This window comes from Notechis scutatus, chromosome 3, assembly GCF_049901735.1.
Source record: "Notechis scutatus isolate UNSWTSFEM ecotype Mainland chromosome 3, rNotScu1.2, whole genome shotgun sequence".
NCBI lineage: Eukaryota > Metazoa > Chordata > Lepidosauria > Squamata > Elapidae > Notechis > Notechis scutatus.
In genome coordinates, this window is record NC_142011.1 from 108,110,023 (window position 1) to 108,137,965 (window position 27,943).

At 36.9% G+C, this 27,943-nt stretch overlaps 2 protein-coding genes and 7 non-coding genes across 9 annotated transcripts; 8 read left to right on the forward strand and 1 right to left on the reverse strand.

Annotated features, from left to right (window-relative positions):
- Positions 1-7,440: 7,440 nt before the first annotated feature.
- Positions 7,441-16,573, reverse strand: ZBTB37 (zinc finger and BTB domain containing 37). The gene is made up of 4 exons (XM_026669178.2): positions 16,327-16,573; positions 12,208-13,158; positions 9,595-9,694; positions 7,441-8,351 (listed from the first exon to the last, which is right to left on the reverse strand). Exons 2-4 carry the CDS (start codon positions 13,128-13,130, stop codon positions 7,863-7,865), a joined length of 1,512 nt encoding a protein of 503 aa, XP_026524963.1. The 5' UTR covers positions 13,131-13,158; positions 16,327-16,573; the 3' UTR covers positions 7,441-7,862.
- LOC113413134 (uncharacterized) lies at positions 15,978-26,035 on the forward strand. Its single transcript, XM_087960033.1, has 14 exons — positions 15,978-16,080; positions 16,618-16,748; positions 18,395-18,427; positions 18,651-18,689; positions 19,063-19,151; positions 19,999-20,037; positions 20,427-20,517; positions 21,229-21,273; positions 22,432-22,477; positions 23,289-23,314; positions 23,789-23,821; positions 24,488-24,546; positions 25,592-25,622; positions 25,811-26,035. The coding sequence occupies exons 1-5, from the start codon at positions 15,978-15,980 to the stop codon at positions 19,141-19,143; spliced, it is 387 nt and encodes a 128-aa protein (XP_087816159.1). The 3' UTR covers positions 19,144-19,151; positions 19,999-20,037; positions 20,427-20,517; positions 21,229-21,273; positions 22,432-22,477; positions 23,289-23,314; positions 23,789-23,821; positions 24,488-24,546; positions 25,592-25,622; positions 25,811-26,035.
- LOC113413215 (small nucleolar RNA SNORD74) lies at positions 17,364-17,444 on the forward strand. Its single transcript, XR_003371035.1, has one exon. It is a non-coding gene; the product is annotated as a small nucleolar RNA SNORD74 (small nucleolar RNA).
- LOC113413210 (small nucleolar RNA snR60/Z15/Z230/Z193/J17) lies at positions 18,737-18,816 on the forward strand. The gene has a single exon (XR_003371030.1). It is a non-coding gene; the product is annotated as a small nucleolar RNA snR60/Z15/Z230/Z193/J17 (small nucleolar RNA).
- LOC113413209 (small nucleolar RNA snR60/Z15/Z230/Z193/J17) lies at positions 20,085-20,164 on the forward strand. Its single transcript, XR_003371029.1, has one exon. It is a non-coding gene; the product is annotated as a small nucleolar RNA snR60/Z15/Z230/Z193/J17 (small nucleolar RNA).
- On the forward strand, positions 22,292-22,358 carry LOC113413208 (small nucleolar RNA SNORD44). Its single transcript, XR_003371028.1, has one exon. It is a non-coding gene; the product is annotated as a small nucleolar RNA SNORD44 (small nucleolar RNA).
- Positions 23,379-23,456, forward strand: LOC113413214 (small nucleolar RNA SNORD47). Its single transcript, XR_003371034.1, has one exon. It is a non-coding gene; the product is annotated as a small nucleolar RNA SNORD47 (small nucleolar RNA).
- LOC113413211 (small nucleolar RNA SNORD75) lies at positions 24,292-24,353 on the forward strand. Its single transcript, XR_003371031.1, has one exon. It is a non-coding gene; the product is annotated as a small nucleolar RNA SNORD75 (small nucleolar RNA).
- Positions 24,651-24,731, forward strand: LOC113413213 (small nucleolar RNA SNORD79). Its single transcript, XR_003371033.1, has one exon. It is a non-coding gene; the product is annotated as a small nucleolar RNA SNORD79 (small nucleolar RNA).
- Positions 26,036-27,943: the final 1,908 nt, after the last annotated feature.

Genomic DNA, 27,943 nt, shown 5'->3' on the forward strand with positions numbered 1-27,943 from the left:
AATAAACTAAATTTTTGTAATCGGAGGAAGTTTTTGTATGAAAAATACCTAGCCTTAGACATAAATGGCAATATTTTAAAACTGTATACAAAATTCTGCATACAGATTATATGGAAATAGTATTAAAACATCTGAACCTATTTTTAAATAGCAGTACTGATGTGACTTGGCAATTTCTGGATATTTGGCAATAAAATGCTACCAGACTTATTTGACAAAGAACAGGGGAAGGTCAAAGTCTGATTCCAGAATCACTCTAACTGGCTGTAGATTTTATGGCATGTGATGACCAGTGGTATCAAATGGGGAAGATATTAATCTCTGACAAACCAAAAAAAGTTGCATATTGGGAATAAACTAATTCCATAGGCTCTGGTTCACATTCACTTGCAAATCTGAGCTTACTTTCTTTTCAGCAGGACCCCAAGTTCATTCCAGTCAAGATTAGTTCGTACAGTAAGGCAAAAGGTATTTTCAAACTCTGCTAGTGGTTTAAGCCATAGAAAGGCCATAAAGCTTGGAGGTCTACTAGTACTTTTCATTCTCAGAACAAAACATCCAAACAAATGAAAAAAGTCATGAACTATTAAGAAACCAATGCCATGTGAGGCAAGAATGGGGTCGGTCAATCAGCATGTCAGATCGAGACATAGCAAGCCTTATATTCCAGGAGCAAAAAGACATCAGATATTATGGGCCCATACAGATTTTGATTTTAGAAAGAAAAGCACCTGCAGAAGAGATAAAAACATACCCATCACAATTTGCAAGTGCTGAAGAAATGGCTTCACAGGAGAGGAGAGGAAAGAGAAAGTGGAAGGCACCAGTTAAAAGTTTTAAACAACCTTGAGACTTACAAAACCTTTATAAGGACCAACAAATGCTCAGAAATATATCTGTAAATGCAGGTATACCAGAATTGGATTACAAAAATCCAGATGGCCCATTAAAAAAACAAGAACTGATCAAACTTGCCAGGCAAAATAGTGCACTATCAAAACTCAGATGAGGCTTTGCATTTATCCTTTATCGGGGTAACATAGCTGCTGGCTTCCCCAGACAAGCAGGGGCAAATTCTGATGGCACACTCCATTTTCCCTGCACATATAATGTCCATCTCCTCCAGCTCTTCGCCAGCAAAATGAATCCCTGGTTTAATCATGATAATTGTCTTAGTGCTTTATGCTGGGATGTATCTTGCTTGACAAAATTAAATGAAAATTTGGACTTCAGGCAAAATAAATTTTAATGAATTTTCTTTTTTGTATTACTTCTTGCAATTCTAGTTGCTTTCTAACAATTTGTGTAAAAATATACAGGTGGCCCTTGATTTATGACAGAAATGGGTTTCAGAATTTCTGTCACTAAGCCACAAGGTCATAAAATACCACCATATCTCTTAGTGACAATAATCCCTGCAACTGGAACGTTGCTATTGTAAATCAAATTTCACAGTCCATGGGCAAGGAAACTTCCTGCTGGCTTCCCACGATCAGATCAGTGGGGAAACTGACAGGAACTTACAAGTCCCAGATGGCTTTCAAGCAAGTCAACAGGTAAATAAGTGGCTGCTGCTGATGGGAGAGGGCATGAGGGATGTGCATTGCACAGTGAGACTTGGGGAGGGAGTGCAAGGGTACACAGTAGTGATGGGAAATGTGATGAGGTTCAGTGAAGATATGCAAGAATTGGGGGGTGGGGGGTGGAAAGATGCATGGGTGGGGAATGATTTGTGATATTCCCTGCCAGTTTTCCCATTGACTTTCTGGGGAAACCAGCAGGGAATATAGCAAATGGTGATCATGTGATCGTGGAGCACTGCAACCAGTCATAAATGCAAGCCAGCTGCCAAGTGTCCAGATCAGGATCATGTGACTGGGGAGGGTGTTAGAATGGCAGGAACACCGAGGCCTGGTCATAGCCATCATTCAATCAAGGCCATTGTAACTTTGAATGGTTACTAAATGTATGAGACTACCTGTATATGGAAAACATGATTTACATGGGAAATAATGGCATAAGTAAACAGGTTTTCCATAAGGACATGCCTACAGAATATACTAGTATGACACATAATCTTAGAATATTGAGCATATTTTTGTTCCCTGGTTGTGACATTATACAAGGTTCTAAGTCCAACCCAGCAATCTGTTTTATGTAGTAACTTTTCCTATAGTTGATATATAGAATTCCACATCACAAGATGCAGAGACAGACATTAACAGACTTATTTAAAAGGATTAGACAAATGAAAAGGAATATAACTGCCAATACAGAACCAATTTGCGATGCGTCTCAATGAAACATGACCTGCATACACAGAAGCAGCACACCTTTAAATCAGAAGTGCTAAAAAGGACATTCTCTAAAACACCAGCTTTCTATTGCAAGAAACAACATGCTGAATTCTCAATTTTTTTTGCCTGATCCAACAATGGTTCACATTTATATACCTGCAAAAGTTGATCTTCAGTATTCAATTTGCAATTCCAAAATTGACTTCCACATATATTGTACCTGTCCACCTCCAACTAAGCATCTTTAGCCATCTTTAGTGAACTTGTCCCCTACAAAAAAAATCCATTGCCCAAGGAAAAAGAAGTATAAGCATTCAAAATATTTATATCAAAGAAAATATACCCTTCAAAATTTTTGGAGCACAGAAGTTACAATCAGAATGAATTTTTAAAAATGCTATATTTAATTTTAACTCCTCCTCTCAAAGGCCAATGTATTGCAAGTGATTGACAAATAATCTGTTTTTTTAGAAAATAATGTTATAAACATTATCTTAGAAAATAGATTTACCTAATCTGCAAATAACTTATTGGCAAGATCTCATCCTTTCAACCAGAACAGAATCCTATAGGTCTGAATCCTGGGTCTCCTCCAACAGGCATCAGCTATGGTTCAATATACAGCATCTGATCCTTTAATAATTCAGGACTGCAAAACTCCAGAAAACAATTTATAAGATTCATTCAAAAAATGTGGCATAAGTAGCAATTTCCAATAGGAGTAGAATTTAATTCATTTGTATTCAATTTATTTCAGATATTTTCTGCTAATATATAAAAGTCTGATATATTTACAAATCTGTTAATAAGTAGATGAATCTTTTACTAATAAAAGTTGACTAATACTAATAAAAATGACACCTTTATGTTGTTTCCAATTATAATCATATTTCCAAATTCCACTTTTCAGGCTCATTGTAATATATATTTTTAAACTGTGCCATTAAGCATCAAAAGAAGATTTTCTAGAGCAATTCTATGTCAAATCATAGAGAAGGTTTTTTTAAAAACAAAATTAAAGAACAAGTAAAGCTTATGGAATATACAACCCACATCTTCTAAATTGAAGTGAGTTGTATATTCCATAAGCTTTACTTGTTCTTCTAACAGGACATTAGAAATTGAATACATCAGAAGTAAAACTCATAAACCTAAAATTATCGGTAAGAAATATTTTCAAATTCAGAGATTAAGCTCTCTTCTGACAAAAAAATCTTGTGTTCTTAAAAATAACAGCTTACTGATCACCTTTTCAGACACCGAAGACATGACAAAATTGTATCCTGAGTTCATGTGGATCTCTAAATATAAGTTGGAGTCTCACAAATATTTGGAAAAAGCATCTCTCATTCTCAAGGAAAAAAGCAATACAATTGTTTAGATTCTTTTTCCTCTTTTTTGTTCTATGTTTGTCTACACTAGCTATTTTAAAGCAAATCAGACAATTCAGACATGCAGTGCAATGATGTGTGTTAAGAATTATATTAATTTTAATCTATTGCTTTTGATAAGACTAATGCATAGCAGCAGACGCAGGAAGATAATGGCAAAATTTCACATTGAAGATTCATTCTGCAAAGTGCAGGGCAATGAAATTATCCTTCCCTTTTAATGCTCTGTCATTCTTTGAAAGAGAAGAGGTAAATGTAAGTCCAACCTACCAAGTCTCATTTAAAAAATGAGATAAATTACTCACTACAGACAATTTTTTCGACATTAGGCATTAGGTAATGAGGTATAATATTAAAAAGTTTTACTTCACTTCCCTTTTGAATCACATTAGGAATCAATTTAGCACAGATGAAAAATGTCCAGATGCACTGAATAAAAAAAATAAGTTACCAACACATCTACACTACAGAGTCTAGAGAATAATCCTTTGAGCTTGGGTGGCTATAATATAGCTAGTGCCTAATATCTCCAACAATAATGTCCTGAAGCTCATTTCCAGACTTGCCTTTAAGATTTAAAGCACTGAATACAAAAATTCCAGCACAAGTGAATGTTTCATTGCAGAACAAAAAAGTAAGCATCACCACAGGTTTGCTTCAATTCTAATGCAAACACTTTTATTTGCCACTTTCGTTCAAACACTACTATCATTTATGAAAATGAATACTTTCCATTTTGCTACACAACGCATAATAGCCTGAAACAAGTTTAAGTATTGAAACAGGCTTTGTGAATTTATGCGCTATCAGCTCATAACTGATTTGTATAAATACCACATTGTTTAGAATAACTAAACAAAACATGCACTCAAGGTAGAACCTGTGGGAAAAATAAGATCTCAAAACAGAATCACGCAGTTCAACAGAGTTCTCTTTCAGCTCCAGCCACACCAACACCAGGGGTTTCCACATAAATGGTCAAATGAACTTAGATTCTTTTCTAAGTGGCCCACTGCCCGTTCTAGCAATTATATTCCACCACCTGGCAGGGACAGAAAAACAGTTGCCCGATGCCTAAATATTTGGCACGATTGGGATTATACAAATCGTAACAACCTGCACGTATTCCTGCAAAGCTTCTAACTCTTTAAAGAGTGTCAGACTCTTTGAGAACACAAGAAAACCCACCCTTCATTCTAGCGTCTCCAGTAACACATATTTACGAGGATTTCTTGATTACACTATACATGTACTCTCTGAATAAAGCCACAAAGCTCAGGATATTTTGGCAGCTCTTATATTTTGTGAAGCCACAGATCAAGATCATTACCTGCATGTACACACACATGCACCTTCATACAGACACACGAACAAAATATTGAATCCTGGTCTCATTGGACGCTATGATTGCATCCAGAGGTAATATTACCTGAACATAAACCCCATAGTTAACTGTAATTATGGTCTGTTGAAATAAATCAACCTTCACAAGCTGTGATTTGAATTTATCTGCTTCAATGAATGAATCATACCTAAGGTTCACATTTGTCTGGGTCCAGCTTTCAAAATAAACGGTGTTGCTTATAAAAGGAAATAAAAGTTTCCCAATTCCTCCAGGCATATTGAAAGAAGGGACTGGGAAGATTGCTGGCACAAGCCTCTTACCGGCTTTTTCTCATAATGTAGCCTTCTGTATGAATAAGCTGACTGGATAACTAAAGCTATAAACCCAGTTCAAAAAAAGAATGGGCAAGAATATTGGCTCATTTGCATGCAAGTAAAAATGACATCTTTCAATGGCTGCAACTAAAAAGCACATTTCACAAGCTTTATTTTTCTTTTAAAAGAAAGCCTGGGCTACGAGGCAAGAAATGCTCAATGATTCTGGCCAGGCTAAATAAAGAGAAGTCTACCAGCAAGCAGGTAATGACCGATGAAAACAATCCTGGATTACTTGGTCACTCCTCTGTTCACAGTATCAGTCCAAAAAGAACTCACAGCTCTGTAAATGCCACATTCAACAATCCATTACAACTCTTTGCCCCCTTAATATGTATGGATTTTTGCTGCATTCTGCTTTGGAGGAAACTCTTATATAAAAATGCTACACTGTCATCAACTCAGCAAAGAAATATTCCCATAATAATTATATATTTATATATATTTATATATTTATATCATACTTGTAGATAAATAAATGTATGCCTTACAAGTTTGGTAACATTTTTTAAAATTCTATTCTTAAATGCTTAAAAACTTTGTTATAAACTAACTAGAAATATTTTCCAATTCTTTTTAATGTAAATTGTCTCTTTTTGGTAGATTTGAAAGTTATGATTAAAGCAGCATATAGATAGATATATTCACATCTATTATCCTCCCTACTTCATCCAGAAGAAAAGTGTTCATGTGGCTTTGTCAAACTCTTAAACAAGTATGAGTTAATCTTTTCAATTAGTTTTGAATCTGTATCTTTGTGATCACAAAGAAAAACCACTGCTTGCTTCATCATGAATTGGGGAATGGAACAAAATCCTCAGTTAACATATAAAAGGAATGCGCACATAGGGAGGAAAGGGGAGAGCATCAAACAATTTTCATTCTTCCTGCGAGCATAATCAAATGAGTTTCATTTTTAGAAGGAAGAAATGTGTGGAGTAAGAAGGCAAGATTGACAAAATATTAATACTATATAAATCTAAGCATGTTCACCAAGAAGCTGTTTCTTCCTTTATCCTAACATTATAATTCCTCTCTCTGTCTATTTTGTAGCTCCCCCACATCTCAAGCTTTCTCCTATAAGTTTTGCTCCAGCCATTTTAGCTCCATATAATCTATAATATTAGCATTATGCCAATTCTTCGCCTATATTCGACAGCATTGCTACTGAATACCAACACAGAACTTATTTTGCAAATGTAAGACACTTATTTGAAATATTTGCTCTCCTGCACATGTATCCTTTTAGCTATAAACAGAACATTAAGAAACATAAGACGAGTATTTGTTGGATTTGGCAGAGAGAGAAAGAGAGAGATCTCTCCAACTTCATATGTGAAATATTATAGAGGTGTAAAGGAAAAGTTTTCATTGCTTACAGGAAATAGGAGCTTTTACCCTACTGAATTGTAGGAGCATGTTTTTTTGCATGTTTTTCATATAAAAGTATCAAAGAGGGAAACGAAGACAAACCAGGATTTCTTCTCCCACTGAGATCCATCTATTTTGATATACAAATATTGCTGTTTCGTTAGACCAAGTGCATGGGAGGCAAAGGATGACCTTTGGAAAAAAGCCACTGTTTTAAAAATTCATCATAACTAGAAATCTACTTTTCAGTTTTTGCAGCACACATAGTAATAAGCAAGAATTGTAACGTGTTCTGCACTACCCATATTTCACAACTGAAAATATCATTCAAACAATGGCAGAACCTCATACTGTAGTTACTGCCTTCTTTTTCAGTAGCTTAATTACTTAAATATTGTGTAATCTTTAAAATACTGCTCAAAAAATTGTTAGCCTTATAACAAACAGGCAAGGCCACACATGTTGAAATGGCAAGCCCCCTCCCCCTAAGAAGAGCCCTTAGGTAATGGGTCAATTTTTAAAAAGATACATGAAATGAAAATGAGATAAAATACACTTAAGGTATGGTTGGTTATAGTACAACAGCCATCGTTCTCAAAAAAGAATTACCTGGGAAATAAGAGAGGGGCACAAAACAACAAAAACCAATTCCTGATCCCGTGTATCTTATGGAGGTATAATGATTTTTATCAATACAGATGCTGATGCTCTGCATACATATAGCTAGATTTCTGCAGCCCATAGGACCACAGGATGTGTTGCCAAGAAATGAGAAAAATCTATTTCTCCTTGTTCGCTACTGAATACTAAAAAAAAAAAAAAAAAGCCCACCCCTCCGAAGTTGTTAATCCCTGAATCAGAGGTTAGTTGACCCAGTTTTTGTTTTCTCCTTTCCAAGGAGATGGAGAAAAATAAGGGAAACCATAAGCACTTTAGTTACAGTACTGTATCTTTTCTGTTTTGGCAACCTCTCAGGAGTGTCTTCGTCCAGTGGCAACATTGCACAACCAACTACAGGAGCTCACCATCCCGGTGGGATTTGCTTATCCTACAGAAGATCCCCTGATCCCCTGGACATCTGGTCTCAATCTGGCCCAGTAGTTGATACAGATCCCTGTGCCGTTTCCCCAGCCAGACCAGCTTCTTCCCGAAGAGGAGACTCTTCCTCAGCTTGCCCTCTGGAGGTGACCGTGGTCTCTGGAGAGATGCTGTGCGATCCCTCCAGTGGCATACAGCCAGGGTGATTCTTACGAAAGTGCTGGTTGAGGATAGCCTGGAAGGGGAAGCTCTTCCCACAGACATGGCAGTGAAAGGGCTTGTTGCCTGTATGTTTCCGGATATGATATTCCAACTGATCCTTGCGGGTATACTTTTTGCCACACATCCGGCAAACAAAAGGTGTGATGCCCATATGAAGCCGCATGTGCCGATCCAGACTACCCTTCTGGTTGAAGGATTTGGCACAGTAGATGCAAGTCAGACGTGGGTTGTAACGAAACCACCTCTCAGATACTTCCTGTTCACGGAGATATTCCACATAGCCACTTACTCCAACAATAGCTGACTCCTCCACCTAGAACAGAAACATTATGAAAACAAAAGTTGGCTAAATATGACAATGTACATTAACAAGAAGGCTTAGACATCTTTATGGTTGATCAGCAATATTCAGATTTAGAAGCATTATTTCTCAGAGTATTAAAGACTAAGACAAAACAACAAAGACTGTTATGTTTATGCCTTGCCTGAAACTTCCTGGAATCATACGGTGATCACTGCAAAAAACAAGATATACTTGTAGAACTAAATGGTTTGATTGACATGAATGTCAACGTACCATGGAAAATTTTAATTTTTAATATTCTACATGTAGTTTAAAAATACATACACCAATTTTTAAAAAAATTTGACTATGCTTTGTGTAGGATTGTCCTTGAAGTCTTCCACTTAAGCAAATTAAACAACCCCAGCAATTTTTTTAGCACAGAGGGAGAAGTACTTTAAAGTCTATAAGAGCCTTGCATATTCATCAGCTGGACAAAATTAAAAATGTTTAGTTTGATTCATAAGAATGTGGGACTGCCATGTTTCACTAAACTGTCCTGTGCTTATCATCCAAATCCCTAAGATGAAATAAAAACATTTTCTGTATCCAAATGCAGAGGGTTTTCTTATGACGGTGGGATGACTAAGGTTAAATTTCTAAAAAGCAATATGTATGTTACAGTTTTGCTTTTAATGTGTTTCTGTGTGTATCCTGAGCAGACAGGGTTAGGAAACAAGATAAATTTCTGAAACATAAAGGTTTATTGCTTCCAGATACATTAGTAGAAGTCTGCTTATTAGTTCACTGAATAATAATATAATAATCAGTTTCTTCAGATTCCTTCCCAAAATTAATTTGACCTATTTTCTGAAGTACTCATACCCATTTATAATTAATAATACAGCATGTCTAATTCATCACTAATCCACCATATAACACAGTAGCAGTGTGTCTATGTGTGTTTGTGTCAATTATGCACACATTGCAGTAATCTACAGATTAGTAAATAGTGACTTTTTACTTCCCTGTCTAGGACTGAGAAAATGACTGACCAAGTCCCTCAATTGGGCTTCCATATGTAAGAATCTGGATCTTCCCATTCTTAGCACAGCACCCTAATATTTGCTCTATCCCTCTTCACCCCCCCCACACACACTCCACCCCCCCATAACACATAAACAAACACACTAACTACCAAGTGCTTCACCTCTATAACTATTCTTATAAAATATCAGCATCATGATTTCAGAGCTCAACAAGAGATATCTACCTGGGAACTGGGCTGCTTAGGTTCATCCATCCGCCATGGAGATTCACTTTTTGACCTGTACCGATCATTTACAGTAACCACACTACCCGAAGGGCTAAATCTGCAGATGGAAAATGAGATTAAAACCTGTTTGTGTAATACACAAATGCTCTGAAGCAGGGGTTGCCAAACTTTTGCACCTCAGGGACCACCAAACTCATAATTTTAAATCCCGGGGACCACTAATATGAATTTTGACTGACGGTAGCTTGCTGACGTTGGTGGGAGAGTCTCTCTCTCTCTCTCTCTCTCTCACCAACATCAGCAAGCCACCGTCAGTCAAAATTCATATTAGTGGTCCCCGGGATTTAAAATTATGAGTGTGGTGGTCCCTGAGGTGCAAAAAGTTGGCAACACACACACACACACACACACACACAGAGCTAGGGGTAGGATTCAAATTTCCTAACAACTGGTTCTGTGGGCGTGGTCTAATTTGTGGCTGTGGTTTGGTAGTCATGTGACTGGCTGGGCATGACTTGTATGTAAATATTTAGTGATTCTGCTTCATCAATAACTGATAACAGGGAGAACAGGGGTTGGATAAAACATAAAGCAAACATAAATAAATTAAGAAAACCCTAAAACTATAAATGGTAGCTTGAAGATTTATGAAGCAATTTAATTTATCGTCAGGAAATAAATTAGTAGTTGGAGACTAATTTGTCAAAACAGAAACATGGGATTTATTATTTGTACACTGTCTGCATTTGAAGTACTAAGAAAATTTTACCGTATTTGCCGGCGTATAAGACGACTTTTTGCCTTGAAAAACATGCCTCCAAGTGGGGGGTCGTCTTATACGCCGGGAGGACTCGACTCCCACTTCGAGCTTGAGTTGCAGCCGGGAGGGAGGCTGGGGGAGCGGTGTGTGTGTGTGTGTGTGTGTGTGTGGCGGGTGTCACTCGCCACGCGCTGCGCAACCTTTCCCCCTCTTCCTTCCTTAGCGGTGTGGGGAGGAGAGGATTCAAGATCCTCACGTGCGGCGTACTTTTCTTTTTCTTTTTGCACGCAGGTTTTGCATGCGGGCGGCTGTAGGTTAAGGATGGGGAGCCCCGGGTGGGTTATCAGGTTTTACGGTGCTTCCAACATGTGCAAATGGTGGGAGAGCGGAGAAGAGAGCGAGCGGCGCCCGCTGTGTGAAATCCTGCCGTCAAAGCAACACTGGGGGAGGCAGGGTATAAATTTACCAGGTTAATGTAGCAATGGTGATTAATGCCCAGAACATTGTTTGCGGGTATTGGGGTGTGTGTGTGTGTGTGGTGGTGGTGAGGAGAGGTTGTCCTTTGAATGCGGAAAAGTAGGTGTGACCTTGTGTAGGAAAATAAAGAGATCCTTTTTAGCGTGTTTGGCTTCTTTGCCTCCCCTCGTTCGTTTTGACGTGGAGATAATGGCCTTCGGGCGGGAGGGGAAGAAAACGGTAGCTGGATCATTTCAAATTTCACTTACTCTCCTGCCTCACTTCAATATGTCTGAGCGACTCCAGATACTGGAAGACTTTTTGAATGAAAGTGTTACCTCCATTTTTTTTTTTTTAAAGAGGGCCACTTTGGGAAAAAAAAAGATTCTAAGGAATTCCTTGTTTCTTGATTAAAGAGAAGGCATTGAATATACTGTTCCTTGGCAGCCTTTTCAGTGTCCGGGTTTTTGGTGTGTGTGTGTGTGTGTGTGAGAGAGAGAGAGAGAGAGAGAGAGAGAGATCAGCTGTATTGAGAAGAGAACGTTTCCTGTGTTCTCATTTTATTTACAACATATTTTACGCTTAATGGTAAGCAATGAAAAATATTTTTAAAACTCATTTCTAAACTCCATAGCTATTTGCATATTCTTGGTTCAAAATTGGATTAGCTCATTTCAAAATTGTCCAAAGCAGAAAAGTGCGTCAAAAAAAAAAAAAAGTGCAAAAGTGGAAGGTGTGTGGAAGAGGGGTAGTCTTATACGGCGAGTATATAACAAACTCTATATTTTGAGTGGAAATGTTGGGGGTCGTCTTATACGCCCAGTCGTCTTATACGCCGGCAAATACGGTAATTGTTAGAGTTTTTACAGACTACCAAATCTGCTGATGCACTCTTAACCTCCAAAAGCTGTTGCATAAAATGTTAAACAAAAAATTAGCATAAGAAATGTAACAAATGCAGATTATATCTGATACTCAAACCAGATGCCACCTCCTACACAATATTCTTCAATATTACCTATTATCGGTAAAGTTAAGAAATAACATTCTCCAAACAAAACAGATTAATTCAGATTAAATAAAGTTTGGCCAGAGGCAAATTAAGTCTTGCTTAAAAAGTTATATACATTTTCTTTTTAGAAGTTTAACTCTCACTATCATACTCCTAATTGGCTCTTTGTCCACTTCACCACTTCTTCACCTTCTGAAGTTACTCTGCAGACTGCATCCAATCAGCTTTTTAAATGTGTTTTGTTCCACTTCAGTATTTTTAGTTTATGAGTTTTACACTGCAGGAATTAAACCTGAAGTATTCTAACATTTTTTACAGTACCTTTGACATAACATGAGGTGTATTAGTAGTAAAAAGCAATACCAATAACATTCAGTCTTACCTGTCCATTTCAGTGCTGGTCGGCCTGGCCACTTTTGCTCCTGATGAGCCCAAACTGTAACTTTCCTGGCCCACTGATCCATGTCCTGTTGTATCAATCACCATGGCAGTGACCTCCTCAGCACTGCTCCCATCTTCTCCAGATGGCTGATTCTCTGTCCCCAGCCACTCCTCCAAGTTTTCTGTTTTGATTCGCACTGCTCCAAGGACTTTAACATCATCATCACCTTGCCCACAATGATCTGCCATTCCCGTCTCTACATACCATTGGCCTGCCCTATTAATCCTCAGTATGGGTTCCCGACTTTCCACATCTGAACTCTGTTCAATTATTTGAGGACTTGTAGACTCCTCAGGAGGACTCAGTTCCCGAATGTCCAGAACTGTGCTAACCTGGCCCATACGGCTGCCTTTTGGAGTGCTATGATGAGGACTCAGAGAACGATTTAGAGATGGGGAAGCTCGATGAGATTCTGGGGGCCTTTCTTGATGCTTTGTTCTTGTTTGGCTCAATTCCATTTCAACTTCAGCCACATTAATTTTGAAATGAATTCCCTCCAGGATTTGTGTACATTTGTCTATAATATGTTGCATTTGTAGAAAACTAGCTGCTGTCAGGTAACTTATTATATCAGCAAGCTGGAGGCATATTCTCCCAGTGTAGCAAAAAGAAAGGAGCTGCTCAAACACGGTGGGATTCTTGATAACAGAGATGGAGACTGTGCTCATTTCGTTGAGTGACATATGATCTCGAAAATAAGGTGAGCTAGCAGCCAGCACTACCTTGTGCGCCCTAAAGGCTTGGCCTTGCACATTAACCACAATGTCACACAGCCGGCCCTGCATTCGAAGCTGGTTAAGATGGCTCAAAACCGAATTGCTGAAATCAGGAATCTCCAACTGTATGTTTCCACTTTTCTCCATGACGGCTCCAGTTGCAGGTGGAGCGACCCTAATGATGGAAAAATACACCGCTGAATTAGAAAGAGCTTCTCCATTTCTACATGTTTTGTAATGCATGACATTCAAAAAAAAAAACACGTTTTATATCAACTTGCATGAGATGTGTGTGAATAAAACACATAAAATGCTATTTTCTTGTTAAACAGTCATGTAGAAAAAACACAATGTTGACAATTGAGTAGTAAATGCTTTTTTCTCAACTGTTTCTCTTAGCAATATTGACATTGCTCAACATTCCAAGTGCAATTATGCTAATTAACAATGTTACCAATAAAGGAGATAGGTAATGTTATATATAAGATGTTACTTATTTCATGAATTGCACTAGGATTTTCATCTAGTCTTTTAGTAATTAGTGGGAAGATATGAATAAATGTTTTAATAGCCTTCTGAAGGGCAGAGCAATAAAATTATGCAAATCCTCTGGCCTATCTTATAACATGTTCAACAAAAACAGTTTCGTCTTTTTCAACACTTTATACATAGGACCTGACTTCTGCCATTCCTCTTGATAATAAAAAACTCAAATTAAGATAGAAATTCCATCAAAGGTTTAGGGCAAATGTAAACAATTTGGTTTATAATGTTAATAAAGGGACCTCTCAACCTATGCAGTGCTTTGAGGCATCTAAGCAGAGATATAGCAGACTACTATTTCTCATTATGTCATTGTGGCCAATCATGGCAACATATCTTTCACTTGCTAATACACATAGAATTGATATTAATAGAAATTCATTGAAAATAAAACTAGGTTTATTTTATATTGATGAACAGTAAAAATCTCCTTCGCAGTAATCACTGTAGTCAGTGTATATAATAGTCAAGGTGATGCAAAAATGGTATACTGCATGTGTGCATGTACTCAGTATTTTTCAAACTCACATAGTAACATTATCAATAAAAACTGTATCTTCCATATGCAAATAAATTCTTTAGTTTCTATCCAGGTAATGGATTCTTGGTATTTGTACTAATTCAGAAAAAAATATATCAGAAGACATCAGAATAGGTTTCTTTAAGAATACTGCAAGGATGTATGGATATGAAAACAGCTTATGCTAAGAAAACATTATGAATGTAGCACCATATAAGAATAAATCTTGAAAATTGAGGGGTTAGGTAAGAACTCTTATTTGCCAACTTCAACACAAAAAGCAGCATGTTGTACTTTATTTATTTTGTGTATTATTATTTAGTAGTATTTTCCATCTGCGTTTATTTTTTCAGTAGTTCTTTTCCATCTTTTATGAAAGAAAAAAGATGATTGTGGTACATTGAGGAACCATTAACCTTGTTTATTTATTTAATGTATGGCAACATTAATCTTGGATTGGTATCCATTTCTAAATCCAAATCTCTTATTGGAGTGACACAGGACACTCAGTATTCACTTTTAATTATGTTTCCTTACTGTAAGGTTAAAAATTATGGTAAAGTATTCTGTAATTTGAGATTAGTTTTATGAGCTTTGAAAATGGACTTTTAGACTTACACAGAATTAACAGAGCCCGATAGATGCTTTAGAATTCTTTATTTCTATTGTATTACAAAAAGGAACATCCATTAGCTGTATTTTATTGCATTAGTCTACTACGGTATTGCAGGGACACAATAGTGAACACATTTAGAATTACTAATAATAAAGTATAAAACAAAAAACTTCAATCTAAAAGGCAGATAGATATCAGAAATAATTATATGCAAACCTTTATGCACAAATTATAAAAACACAATGAAAATTAACAAGATGCGTAAAAACCTCATGAATCCATTGTAGGAATACAGTAGGTGTTGTGTAGATTCTTCTGAGCAAAGATTCTCAAAATGTACAGAATAGCTTTTCCATGTTGTTCTGTGTATATAATCTATGAAGCCACAGACTTTCAAAAAATAGTTTATCATGAAATAAGTGAAGCCACATTAATTATGTGGCTTTCTAATTTTGGGAAACTAGTTTAAATATATTACAATTCAAAATTCAAATTTTAAAAAAATGAAATTTAACATCTTTTTTATCAAATCTTCCTCTTCCTCATATAGACCTGCTCCCATATCCTGATTCCAGACCAGATCTATGTTCAGATGTCCAACAATAAGACAAGCCCAAGTGAAACAACGGAATTCCATGCAGTCCAGCTTCAACTGTGGCTGATCAAATATTTTCTATGAAGGCAATAAGGCTGATGCTTCACAGTCATTATTCAACAGCATATACACTATTTCAACATTTGTTAAAATTGTTGTTTCTCTATGAGCAGTCTTCTTATAAATCCATTTAAGTTATTGTAAGCAATTAATTGCAGGTATTAATTTATTTTATCCACATGCAGAAGTATTATTATGGCTTGTCCTAACACTACTGCTAATCTGGAACTTTGTTTGGCACTCTGTTAAATTAAACAGGAAAAAATAATTCCCAACATTACAAACAATTAGAGATAAAAACTTTTTTTCCAGTTTTTTCAAAAGAAATCTGATTTCTCCACACCACACATAATTTTAGTGAAGTTCTATAATCTATAACAACTCTTTGCAGAAATAACAGTACATGCAGACTTAAAGAGTAAACTGCTGGATTCATTTTGGAGTATTTCCAAAGAGGCATGCAGGCGAGAGTAGACTACAAGTCAGCATTTAATCCTCCTTCCAACTTTCTAAATCCTTCTCTCCGCAGTAGCCCTTTCTTAGACCCAAATACTCCAAAAACCTGAGCAAATTGCAACGAAACAAAAACACTCTGCTCTTATAACAAAAAGTACCTAAAGAAGACAGCTAATTAAAACAACAAAACTGAGGGAGGAATGTATGGGTGACTCAAAAGGCAAGTACAGTGGCTGCAAATTGACAGATTTCGGCGGATTTGGGGAGAAGGTGCAAAAGATCAAGGAAGAGGAGGACTGGCAACCTCGTACAGAGAAATATCTTTTAGGAGGAGCAAACTCCGTTGCTAAGATACAGAAGGGGAGAAGTGAGGCTAGAAATTCGGGGGGCATGCAGAATCCACAACACCGTCCTTTGGGGAGGCACCCCAGAATGGCTGTCCTCGAGGGCGCCCGAGGGTGGGAAGAAAAGGAGAGAGAGAGAGAGAGAGAGAGGACAACTCTCCCGAGCTCCTTCCCTTTCCCGAGGGGACCGAAATACATCGCCTACGTACCTCCAAGGGGGGGTGGGACGAGCCCGAACACCCTTCCGGAAGCGAACCCCCCAGAAGAGAAACGCCCCGGAAGCACATATCCCCCCTTTCGCCTTTCTTGATTGACTTGCTTTCCCCCCAGCCCCACTGAAACAATCTTCGCGTCAGGTAGCCACACCCACAGGAATGAGCCCACCACGGAGAGGGTGGAACCTGCGCCTGGCGGGCTGCCTGGGTCCTTGTGGCGCTGAAGCGCGGGGAGGGGGGAGGCGGAGGGGGACTGCCGTGCATAGGAATCTTTTTTTTTCCTAGGGCGTGATACCAGGAGGAGGAGCTATGCAAAGAAGCGTGCCCGTCACGTGACCCCCCTAGAGCGACACAGAGTCTATAAAACGGGTGGTTGCGGCCTGCGCTTTCTCTTTTGGAATCTGCCCTTGGCTGTGGTGCTGTGTAAGTATTGTGGGTATTCTCTCTCTCCCCCCCCCCTCCCCCGCAATAAGTGTTGCACTGCTAATTTCTATAGAGGAGTTGGGTCTTTAAAATGTAATATTGATCGTGGATGACCTTGGGGAGGCACGGATGGCGTTGGATTATAGCTTTCCGTCCCCCCCCATATTTTGTTCTGCTGGCCGTTGAGCATAGATGGCGCTGCAATAACCTTTCCAGATAGGCCTCGTGGCTGAAGAAGGTAGAAAACTGATCTTCTAAAACGTTGAAAATGAATCCCGCACGGGAATAATAATAGCTCCCCTTATTAGAACGGCGTGTAAACTTTTGCGTTAAGTTTGGATTTCTTAGGCCAGAGAGTAAAACTCATAAAAAGGATGAAACTTCATGTACTGAGATGGCGAGCTCCAACTTCTCTTGGCGTAGATCTTCGGATAGATCCGAAGTGCGCGATGCCCGGGAGCGATCCCTGATAAACTATTTAAAGCTTTTCATATTTTAAAAAAAGATTAAACGATTGGCGGCTATTTACTGCAAAATTTGGATTTAATGGCATTGCAAAAAAAACTTGAGAGGGTCTTTCGGATTAATATACTGAAAGAAACATTTTTTGTACCTGCAAATGATGATAAATTACGTTGGTAGGGACATCTGAGATTGTGATGAATGCCAACAATTTCTGAGCAGGATTAGGACCTTAATTTAGGTGTGGCAAGGATTACTCATTTTCAATCGCCTGAAATTTTATGTTCTGGTTCCCCAAAACATTGAGGGTTTTTTTAGTAAGGGAAAGCATCAAAACTCCAGCTACTTTGAATATAATACCAGCCTTTCTTAAACATTAGTTAAGAAATTGTAGGGAGGAGAATTTTATTTTTCAGTTAGATTAAGCTTTATTCAAATGGAATCTTCCCTAATGGTTGTCTTCATCTAATTCTAATGATTTGTGTCAGGTGTCCACTTTAGAAATGGCTACAGCAATAAAGAGAATGTATGGCAGGTTGCTTAAATAGCATCAAATGTTGATCAGTTGGCAGAGGGAAAGCATGGATAAAAAAAATAGATGAGGGAAAACTATTCCAATTTCATATTTCATAATTTATAACAAAAGCAACTTATATATCTGATCTGAATCATTATGACTCACCCAATAACTGCACATTGAGGCTCCTGTTTATTGAAAGGCTTATTAGTGTGAAACACTTGATACTCAAACAACTGCAAATTTTGAATCATTTCATCTTTGTCCTTTGGAAGTGATGGTGAGAGGACTCATTTTTGTCCTGATATAATTTGCACTGATAGTGCAAGTAAAAAATCGAGCTGTGGCAAGGAATAAAGCGCAGTGATATTTGAAGCATCCATCCCTCTAATACATCCAATTTAACTGAAAGTAAAAGGAACTTGCTGTTTTTGCTTGAAAGTTGGAGGCTAAGCTGAGAAAGATTTATAAAACAGTCCTTCCCTCCTAAAAGAAGAAGTAAGAGTCCTTATTGTTGGCAGTAAAATCAGTGTTAAGGCTGCAGGTCGAAAGGGAGTCTGGATTTCTAAATATTCCTAGTCAGAATACTGCCAACACTAAATTAGGTCTATTTTGTTTTTAAAATAGCTCTTGTCTGATAAATGCCTATTTCCTTTGTAGATACACAATCTCAAGCCAATGCTGTCTGTAAAGGTAAGTTTCTGTTCTTGTACTTACAGAACGCTAAGTAAATAAAAATAGTACCTTTAGTTGTGCCTTTGTGCCATAATGATGATACTTATTTGCTACTCTTGAGAAAATAATGATGAGAACACTTAACCCACCTTTGTTTCAAACTGAGGCACAATCTATGCTCTTAAAAAGAATCTTTTGTAATTTAAAACAGACATTAAAACATTTGCTGTTTTCTCTACAGGGTTTCACAAATGATTCTGTGATCATGGAACAAGGATTGGTAAGTTGTAAGATTTAAATAGTCTGTTAGGTTATTTTGTCCAAGGAAGGATGTGTGTGATGAAAACATAGTTCAGCAGATAATCTGTGATGAACTCTTTGTCTTTCGCTCCTATCTGATGCATCCTCTATTTAAAGCTGGTCTGCTCTTGGATTGTTCCTGATACAGATATTTAAGTAATTGTTAAAAACCCTTCTGACCTCAACAGTAACAGTAAAAATGATTAACATTTTTTAGATTTCTGCTGATAAACATGAAAATTTTATCATTTCATTGTATTCACTTAACTATATTGGAATTTAAAATAAATATGTTCCTCCCACAATGTTATGTTCTTATTGTATATCTCAACTGAACTGAACATCTCTTACAGATTCTGTGTTTGCAAATATGGGAACGCTACCCATTGATGTGCTGGCCTTCGGCTTCTCTAATATGGATCAGCTTCAGATGATCAAACATGTAAGTTGTAAAAAAAAAATCTATTGTAGGCTTTTTGTGCATTACCCGGCAGTACTTTATGAACAGTTTCAATGTTACCAGGAAGATTCTTGGGTATTCTTTATTTACACTAGAGAATTGAGAAAATCCCCTTAACCTCCATCTAATCAGGTACCAATTAATGCCTGGGAAACCCCCGACTATGAATCCAGTGAGAGCCAAATTAGTTAGAACCAAACTCCTTACTGGCCCCCTGGCACACCAGAAGAGGTATCCTGGCTGATCAAATCCCTTAAGGCTAATAAGGCATCAGGGGCTGACATTGTTATGCCAAGTATAACAAGACCCCAATAGCAAAATGAGTGTGTATATGTGGTAAAGGAGAAGTTGAAGATCACAAATGTTTTATTACACTGAGTTATGCAGAGTTTTTAGGTTAATGCATATTCTCCCCTTATTAGATTACCAGGGAGGGCAGACAATTTGTAGACTATTCCAACGTGCAGTAGCAAAATTCTGTGCAAGCTACAATGACCAGAAGGAAAATCTGATTCAGAATTAAAGATATTTACTGCACCAATTTCTTGTAGATATCTCTAACAATTTTTATAGAGAATCTATATTCACACGCATACTTACCCGCTCTCCCATCATGTAACCAAGGACAAGAGCCATACTGTTTCATACCATGTATTTATTATGGATGTTATTACTTATTAGTAATGATTTTTGACATTGTAAACAGCGATAATTTTGTCTATTGCTGGTCTGTGAATGTAATAAAATTCATTATTACTCTCTTAAAAAGGCTTTTCGTCCCTTTTGTAATTTGAAACAGACATTAAAACATTTGCTGTTTTCTTTACAGGGTTTCACAAATGATTCTGTGATCATGGAACAAGGATTGGTAAGTTATAAGATTTAAATAGTCTGTTAGGTTATTTTGTCCAAGGAAGGATGTGTGTGATGAAAACATAGTTCAGCAGATAATCTGTGATGAACTCTTTGTCTTTCGCTCCTATCTGATGCATCCTCTATTTAAAGCTAGTCTGCTCTTGGATTGTTCCTGATACAGACAGGCCTACTTTAAGTAATTGTTTGTTAAAAACCCCTCTGACCTCAACAGTAACTTGGTAGCTGAATGGCATTTTTAGATTTCTGCTGATAAACATGAAAATTTTGTCATTTCATTGTATTCACTTACCTATATCTGAATTTAAAATAAATTATATGTCCCTCCCACAATGTTACGTTCTTGTTGTATATCCTAGCAACCGAACTTAACATCTCTTACAGATTATGTATTTGCAAGTATGGGAACTCTCTACCCATTGATGTGCTGGCCTTCGGCTTCTCTAATATGGATCAGCTTCAGATGATCAAACATGTAAGTTGTAAAGGAAATATATCTATTGTAGGCTTTTTGTGCATTACTGGGCAGTACTTTATGAACAGTTTCAATGTTACCAGGAAGATTCTTGGGTTTTCTTAAATTGCGCAGTCCTTTATTAGGAGTTCTTACTTAATAGTGGTTCTTTATTTACAATGCTATCAAGATGGGGGCCACTTGTTCCCTTTTTTTCTACTGGTGTTTCTGTGGTTATTACATGTTGAGTTGGAATTCATTCAACTTGCCAAACAAATGGAAAAACAAATTGAACCATGGTTCTAAGTTGAATGATTTTTTTTCATGCTTGGGTTCTGATTGTTTTCTGTGACTGGCTGTGATTTATGCATATTGCATCTTCTGCCTCTTAACAGTTGTATTAGATTTTATTTGCTAATTTGTTTTGCTGTTCTGCAGTTACAACACTTCAGTTGTGTTGCTTAGAAATGTAAAGGAAATTTGCTGATGCAAGCATTTTAATTACGTCCCTTCATCTTTGATTTATCTGCAATAGCTAATGTTTAAAGAAATTGGATTGGGAGGGAAAAGGACAAAATTGATCTACTGTATATGATGCTGAATCAGGTCGCTGATACATATGAGGATAATTTGAATATACACTGATACAGTAGAAGACCAAGATTTGGAAGAAAAAATGCTTTGTGAAAAAAAAAAAGATGTGTGGCTAAGAAAATAATTCTCTTTATATAGGTCTTAATGTGATTGAGCTGTGTTTCTGAAGAACCTCAAAAAAAGGTAAGTTGAAATACAGAAAGTTGATTCCCTGAGCAATATTATAAAACCTTAAGGATATTCTTTTTTAGGACTTGGGTATATTTGGCATTTTAGTTCAAGGATGAGAAACTGTTTTTCTCTAAATTTATGTCAAAAATCCATCCTGTTAATTCTATGTATGCCTGTAAGGAAGGAATTCTACTGTACTGCATAAAACTAAAGCAGGCAGTTGCAGCCAGCATTTCTTCTAAAAGGGCTCTTAGGGAAGACTGAAGAGGGGCAGGCAAGCATGTTGGGGGTATCCTGTGAATTTAAGCAGATTGCCTGCCAGATACACAAATTCGGGGGCAAGTGGCTAATGAAGGTGGGGAACAAAGCACCAAGATATGTATGTCAGCGAGAGGTACATATAGAGGTACCTCTATATGTACCTCTATATAAGGCACACACACACACACATATATGTAGAGTATATATTACATATGTATAAGGTACATATAGAGATTAAATTTCAGTATAAAATAAATACAAAAGTCATCTAAGAAAAGCCTGGCAAAAAAGTGCATTTTTATACAACATTGAGTAGAATCAAACATCCCATTGTCCTGAAGCAATTGAGGATGTCATCTCCCACCTTTTTTGAAAGAGGCCTTCCAAAGAGCATCTGCCATGTGAAGGTTTGTAAGGAGAGAAACTGTTCCTTTGATAGATCCCGCCTAAGCCATTTGGACTAGCTCTATTAAAAGTCATAAACACCTGTAGGTTTAATTTTAATTGCTGTTTTTATAATCTTTATTAGTAACCATAAAAACGATGGATACCAACATAAATTGTGATGAGTTGACAAGTAACACAACCATTTGTCCATTCTGATCCTATCTGTGGCAAATTGAACATTGCAAATTGCTGGAAATCTATAAGGAATTTCCCAAGTCTCCTGGGAAAAATTTGAACAGTATTTCTCACATACATGTGGCAGAATGTTCTTATGTGTTAATTAAAACATACTTGATATTTTTTAAGCATTTAATGCTGTCAGCCTGCATGATGAGAAGCTAAAAAAACTGACTTTAAAGATGGAGGTCTGTGATTAGCTCTACCTGACTGGGCACCTACCTGGATCTTCCATGATTAAAAAATTCATTTTCTTGGCTATCATCAACCTTCTTTTCTCTTTAGGTCTTGGAGTAACATGAGTAGTTTAAGAGCAAAACTACTGACAGTGGTAAGCAACTACTTCTATCAGCTTAACCATGTGGACTTACTGTAAAAAATTGCATAGTGTTTTGCAAACAGGATGTCCTTAAAATAATACAATCTTTAATAATGCTATATTAATAAAAATGCCTGTTTGACTAGATATCCTAAAAACTAGTTCAGAAGATTATTCTCCATAGAGCTCTGAAATCCTCCAACAGCATATCTGTTATAGTCACCATTCTGTTAGCATCGCTTTGCATCCCGCTTCTTAACATTTTTGCAGTGGGGGAGGGAGGAGAATCGAATGCGGGGAGGACAAGAGGGTCTGGGAAGTCAAGCAGTGCCGGCCCAAGAAGGTGCCAATCCAGCCCTAAAAGAATGGAGGTGAAGCAGGTGTGCACACAGTTATCCAAACAACCTGAAATTTCAATTGGTCAAAGACTGATTGGGGGGGGGGGTGTCCCAAGGAAAAAAGAGACGTGTATTGTTTGTGCACCAATTCAGCAGATTCTGTTTTGCTACTTCCGTAACAACTTTTGCCTCAGGAAAGTATACTCTTGGTCAAAAGAATGGTCCAGGGGGTCTTCCTTTTTTTACTAACTGAATGGGATGGATGACAATATCCTTTACTCTTTTTAGTTATTGTTTGGCTATCTAGTCCAGTCAGAAAGTTTTATTGAAGGTCTAGAGACATTAGGTCCATAGAATTGCTGTGGAGCTACGTCTGAAATTGGAATGTGGGTGAAAAAACACTGCAATTTTTGTTTTTGTAATACTAAACTTCCAGAGTTTTGTGTTTGCATATATAAGTGGACTTTTTTTTTTATATTAATTAGGTTTTGAGGATGGAATATAGTTTGAGGTAAGAGTTCAGTTTTCATTTATTCCATATTTAATGGTTTGTTCAAAGCTTTTTATCAACTTGTAACCAGTGATGAGATTAGATTCTGCCAAATGAATATTCATGATATTAGCATCAATCCGTTCCACTTTTTACTGAGGTTACATTGATCAGTCCTATGATTAGGCATTCAGAGAAAATAATTGCTTTCCCAAGTTGTCACTTGAACTTACTGATGTATATTTAAAAGTATAAGTACCTTCTTCATCTTCCTCAAGCACATAAGATTGCAAATGGGTTATTTTGTGTTAATTCTGCAGTTATAGCAATGTACTGTTCTAGTCAGTATGTTTTAAATTTGGTTATTTTCTACCAAGCAGTAGGCTTCCTTACCAAATGCTGGAGCAAAAATTAGAAATAAATTAACTGGAAATAGTTTTTGTCTTTTTTTGCAGTTTTATAATAAATGTTTTTTAATTTCCCCAAAACTGTTAGGCATTTACTGTTCTATGGGATCTCTTGAACAAGGTCAGTATATTATTTTTATAAATGTAATTTATTTTTATAAATTATTTAGTCTTCAAAATTGATAAAATTATGGGTGAATGACTTGCAGGCTAAGTGCTCCTTTTATACCTCTAATATCTTCCCAATGAATTTCACCATGTCAGATTCATGACAAAAATATTAAAGGTGGAATGAAAATGGACTAACACTAGATGTGATGCTTTCATTTTTGCATAATCCCCTCTTCCCAAAAACCTCACTGAAATATGAAATATTCTTGCACCAGAAATAGTCCTGTCTGTGTGGATGGTATTAACTGGACCTCCGCTCAGTTCTTCAAAGATAATCTTGTAAAGAGATTACCTCAACACGGGCAAAAAGGATGTTTTCAAAATGCAGTTGGGGGGGGGGAGGTGTTATTGCTGCCTGTTTTGTTCCCTGACTTCTGAAAGAAAACATACCAACCAAAATTAGATTGATTTTGTTGGAAAAGCCAATGATGTTTTAAGAGTAGTGGACAGAAAGTTTTCTGAGAACTGAAAACACTGAGGCTTTATGTTGCTGATACTTAGTGATATGTCAAGGTACCATAATTTAAAAACCTGAGATCAAATGAATTGCTAGTGGAATAGTAGCTGTTTTGTACAACTACATAAACTGATGGGTTACAATATTTTTTTATTTCAGATTAGTTTAAAAACAGTGGCATCTGATGGATAGAATAGTTTTGACTTCCTATTATAATGGTAAGCTCATATTTTAAAGGTTTGTAAGGGGGCATTAGATTTCCAAATGAAGCAGTGTGTGTTCTTTGATCTTGTTTCATGTTAAAATAAACATGTTTCCTTTGTACTGTTAATGATGAAATTGTGAAAAAGACAATGGGAATCTCTCTGAAAAGCAGTGATGATACAATTTTACTGAAACAGTACAAATGATGTGAACTACATAATTATTATGTAGTGTTACATTATAATATATAAAATCAGCATTAAAATTGGCTGGTTCTTGTAGTAAATCTGTATGTTCCAGTTTGAAAGTCTTTTTAAAAAGCACCAAGCATCACCACGTGTGATCCTGGCTTTACATGATGCATAAATGTATTTTAAATTATTAGGAACTGAGCTGTCTAGCAAAAACAAAGTACTTAAGAGGCAGAGAATTTATAAGTTTTACAGCAAATGCCATAATTTGTTCCTGTCTGATGTAGCTCAAGGTAGCTGAATTCAATTTCATCTCTGCTGCCATAAGTGATAAATTTTAAGAGAATGGAGTTTTGGGGACATGCAAAATAGTTTTGGTGTTAAATGAACATTTGCAGAGTGCCCTATTGCAGGAGTGTCAAACTCAAGGCCCACAGGCCAGATGGCCATGCCCATGCAAAGGAGGGTAAAGTTGCAATATGTCACGTGTTGTTGCGACTTTGACACCCCTGGCCTATAGTGAGTGCAAAATTGAATTTTCAAGTGTTCTGAAACTTTGAATCTGAATCTACAATGCTTTGAGGTGGAAGCTGGCCTATTGAAACAACTTCAGTTTCACAGGAACTTAAATGATGTGATATTTGGATGAAAATAAACATACCTTGCTGAATTTCTAATTAACAGTAGAGGCTTTGTTTAGCTTTTCAAACAGGGTTGCTCCTTGTTTTTAGCAAAACAATGAAGTTTTGTGGAGCTATTATAAATTTGTTAGTGGCCACAGTTCAACCACACATGAAAGAAATAATGCACGTGAAAAGTCAATTTTGCACAATAGAAGTTGAAAATTAATGTCTGTCTGATTCCCTAGGTAGTTGATGAACTGACATTTGGCTTTCAAGGTATGTATACTCTACATTAACATGCTTATTTTCTTGAGAATGGTGAAATGATGTTACCCCAATCTTGAACTCTCTTTCTGAATAAGTGATGCAAGATCTAAGATCTGACCCATTCACATTTTACATTGTTTTGTATCTCTACATGGGGAATGTATTGGCTTGATTCCTTTTCATTTTTCTCTTTCCAGATCTGAGAACCTGTCCAGAAATTACTATTCTCAAATACATTGGAAGATATTTTGGAATCTAAATGTCATTAGATTAAAAAGATAAACACTGGACAATAAAGATTTTACTTCCTGAACATTTTTGAGTGTATCTTACAGATTTTTGGTTACTAATGATGAAAATAAACTAATGTAATCTATGACATACCATTTAAAATAAATCTATTTTGCAATTTTGTTTATATATTTAAGTTTACTAATTTTCGTTTGTGTTATAAGATGCACTTGGGATATTTCATAGCATTTGTGGAATTTGGACATGCCTTGGCATGCTCAGGCTGAATAGATGCTACCTGGAAAGACTATTAAAAGCAGCTCACATGCATGACTGCTCATTTTGTTCGATAATTTCCTTATGTAAATTACACAAACACCGACAATGCTATGCTTTGAAACAATCACATTAAAGAACTTGGAAATGATTATCAATGAATACTCTAGGGGAAGAGGGATGTCAAACATCACAGTGGCATCATGTGACACATCAGGACATTTTCCCCCTTCGCTAAACTGGATGTGGGCATGCCAGCGCGTGACTCATCCGGCCTATGGGCCAGGAGTTTTGACAGCCCTGCTGTAGGGGAACAAGAGGTAATTGGGGGCGAGTTATTAGGCATCTAGTTCTTGTACTTAATATTGGCAGGCATGATTGGGAAGGCATTGGAATTTTGGGTTGAAACGATTTTTTTTTTCCTTTCAACAAAAGTGATGTTAATCCAAAATTTCAGTGTCAGGAAAACCACTGCTTTAAAATGTGCCTTGCTGTGTAAAAGCTTGAGTGAGCGTTGAGGTACACAGCAATTTGGGTGCAGGTTGGCAACCAGTATCAAAATCCAGGAGAGCTTATTTTGAAATGATTCTCTTGGCTTCAGGTTTTTACCTGAGCTTAGCCCATTTGGGCTTGTTTCTATTTTTAGAAGCATTGAACTAAAGATGACTTGTAACTCAGTCCTACTCCAAGACCACCCCTGGTTAGTAACTCAAAAGATTCGGGCTCCATCTTATCTATCAACCTCAATATCTCGTTAATTTCTTGTATGGTGATATTTTATTAGGGAGTGTAAGGTGGAAACTATCCCAATGACCAGCTATATTAGATTCGGCAGCTATAAAGTGAGCTAATCCTTCAGATTGTTAAGCCTTTTTATAATACTCATCAGGTTTGTCTAAATGTTCTTGAGAAACGGGTTGTTTATTCAGGTGCACTCGGACAATGATAGGTCCTTGGAGAACCCTTCATACATAAAATGGAAGCACTCATTGCCAAGATGAGCTACCTCCCTCTCTGAAACTTAACAATGGGAAGACCTCATGCTTCAAAAAAAACCAACACATTTTGAACACTTGGCAACAAGATTTTTGAATGAAGAATTCATTTAGCATCTCTAGCATTTGACTTTCAAATCAACTAATTACTTTGTGCAGTATAGGTGACTGAAAGAAAATAGCCACATTTCTGGATCCCCACTTTATTTATTTGAATATGTAGAATGATTTGGTTTTGCTGTAATTGATATTTACTTGTCTTTTCACCAATGCTTCCTGGGAGAGCAGTACTTGCTTCACACATACTCCCTCTGGATATAGTTTTAGATCTCTGCTTATTCCATGCAAATTAGGATCCACCTTTGCACCACTATTGTCTGCTTTTGATTCACAATTGTATGAGCTTGTTTTAGCTGACTCGCAGCAGTACTTGGATGACTAAGCTTAATAAAAATACTGTACTCTATATTATACTCTAGCAAAACTATAGTCTAGATGCCTCTGAAGAAAAAATGCTATCTACAAGGCTAACTATTGCCCAGTAAGCCTTTCAGTCATCTATAAGGTTTTCACCAATATAATAGCAAAAGGAATATTGAGAAATGGCTAGTTTCTATTATTATGGAAAAGTAAAAAGTTGAGTGTAGATCTTAATGTCTTATTCAGCTGCATCAAAGGAGTCGGAAGTCTGCCTCCCCCCCACACTATTCTCTTCCCTTTTTCATTCCCTAATTTCCCTAATATTTGCTTTTATATTCTCTGTATGTTATAATTAATAAAACTATTACAAAAAACAAATGATTTCACCAGGACATTGCCACAATGGAA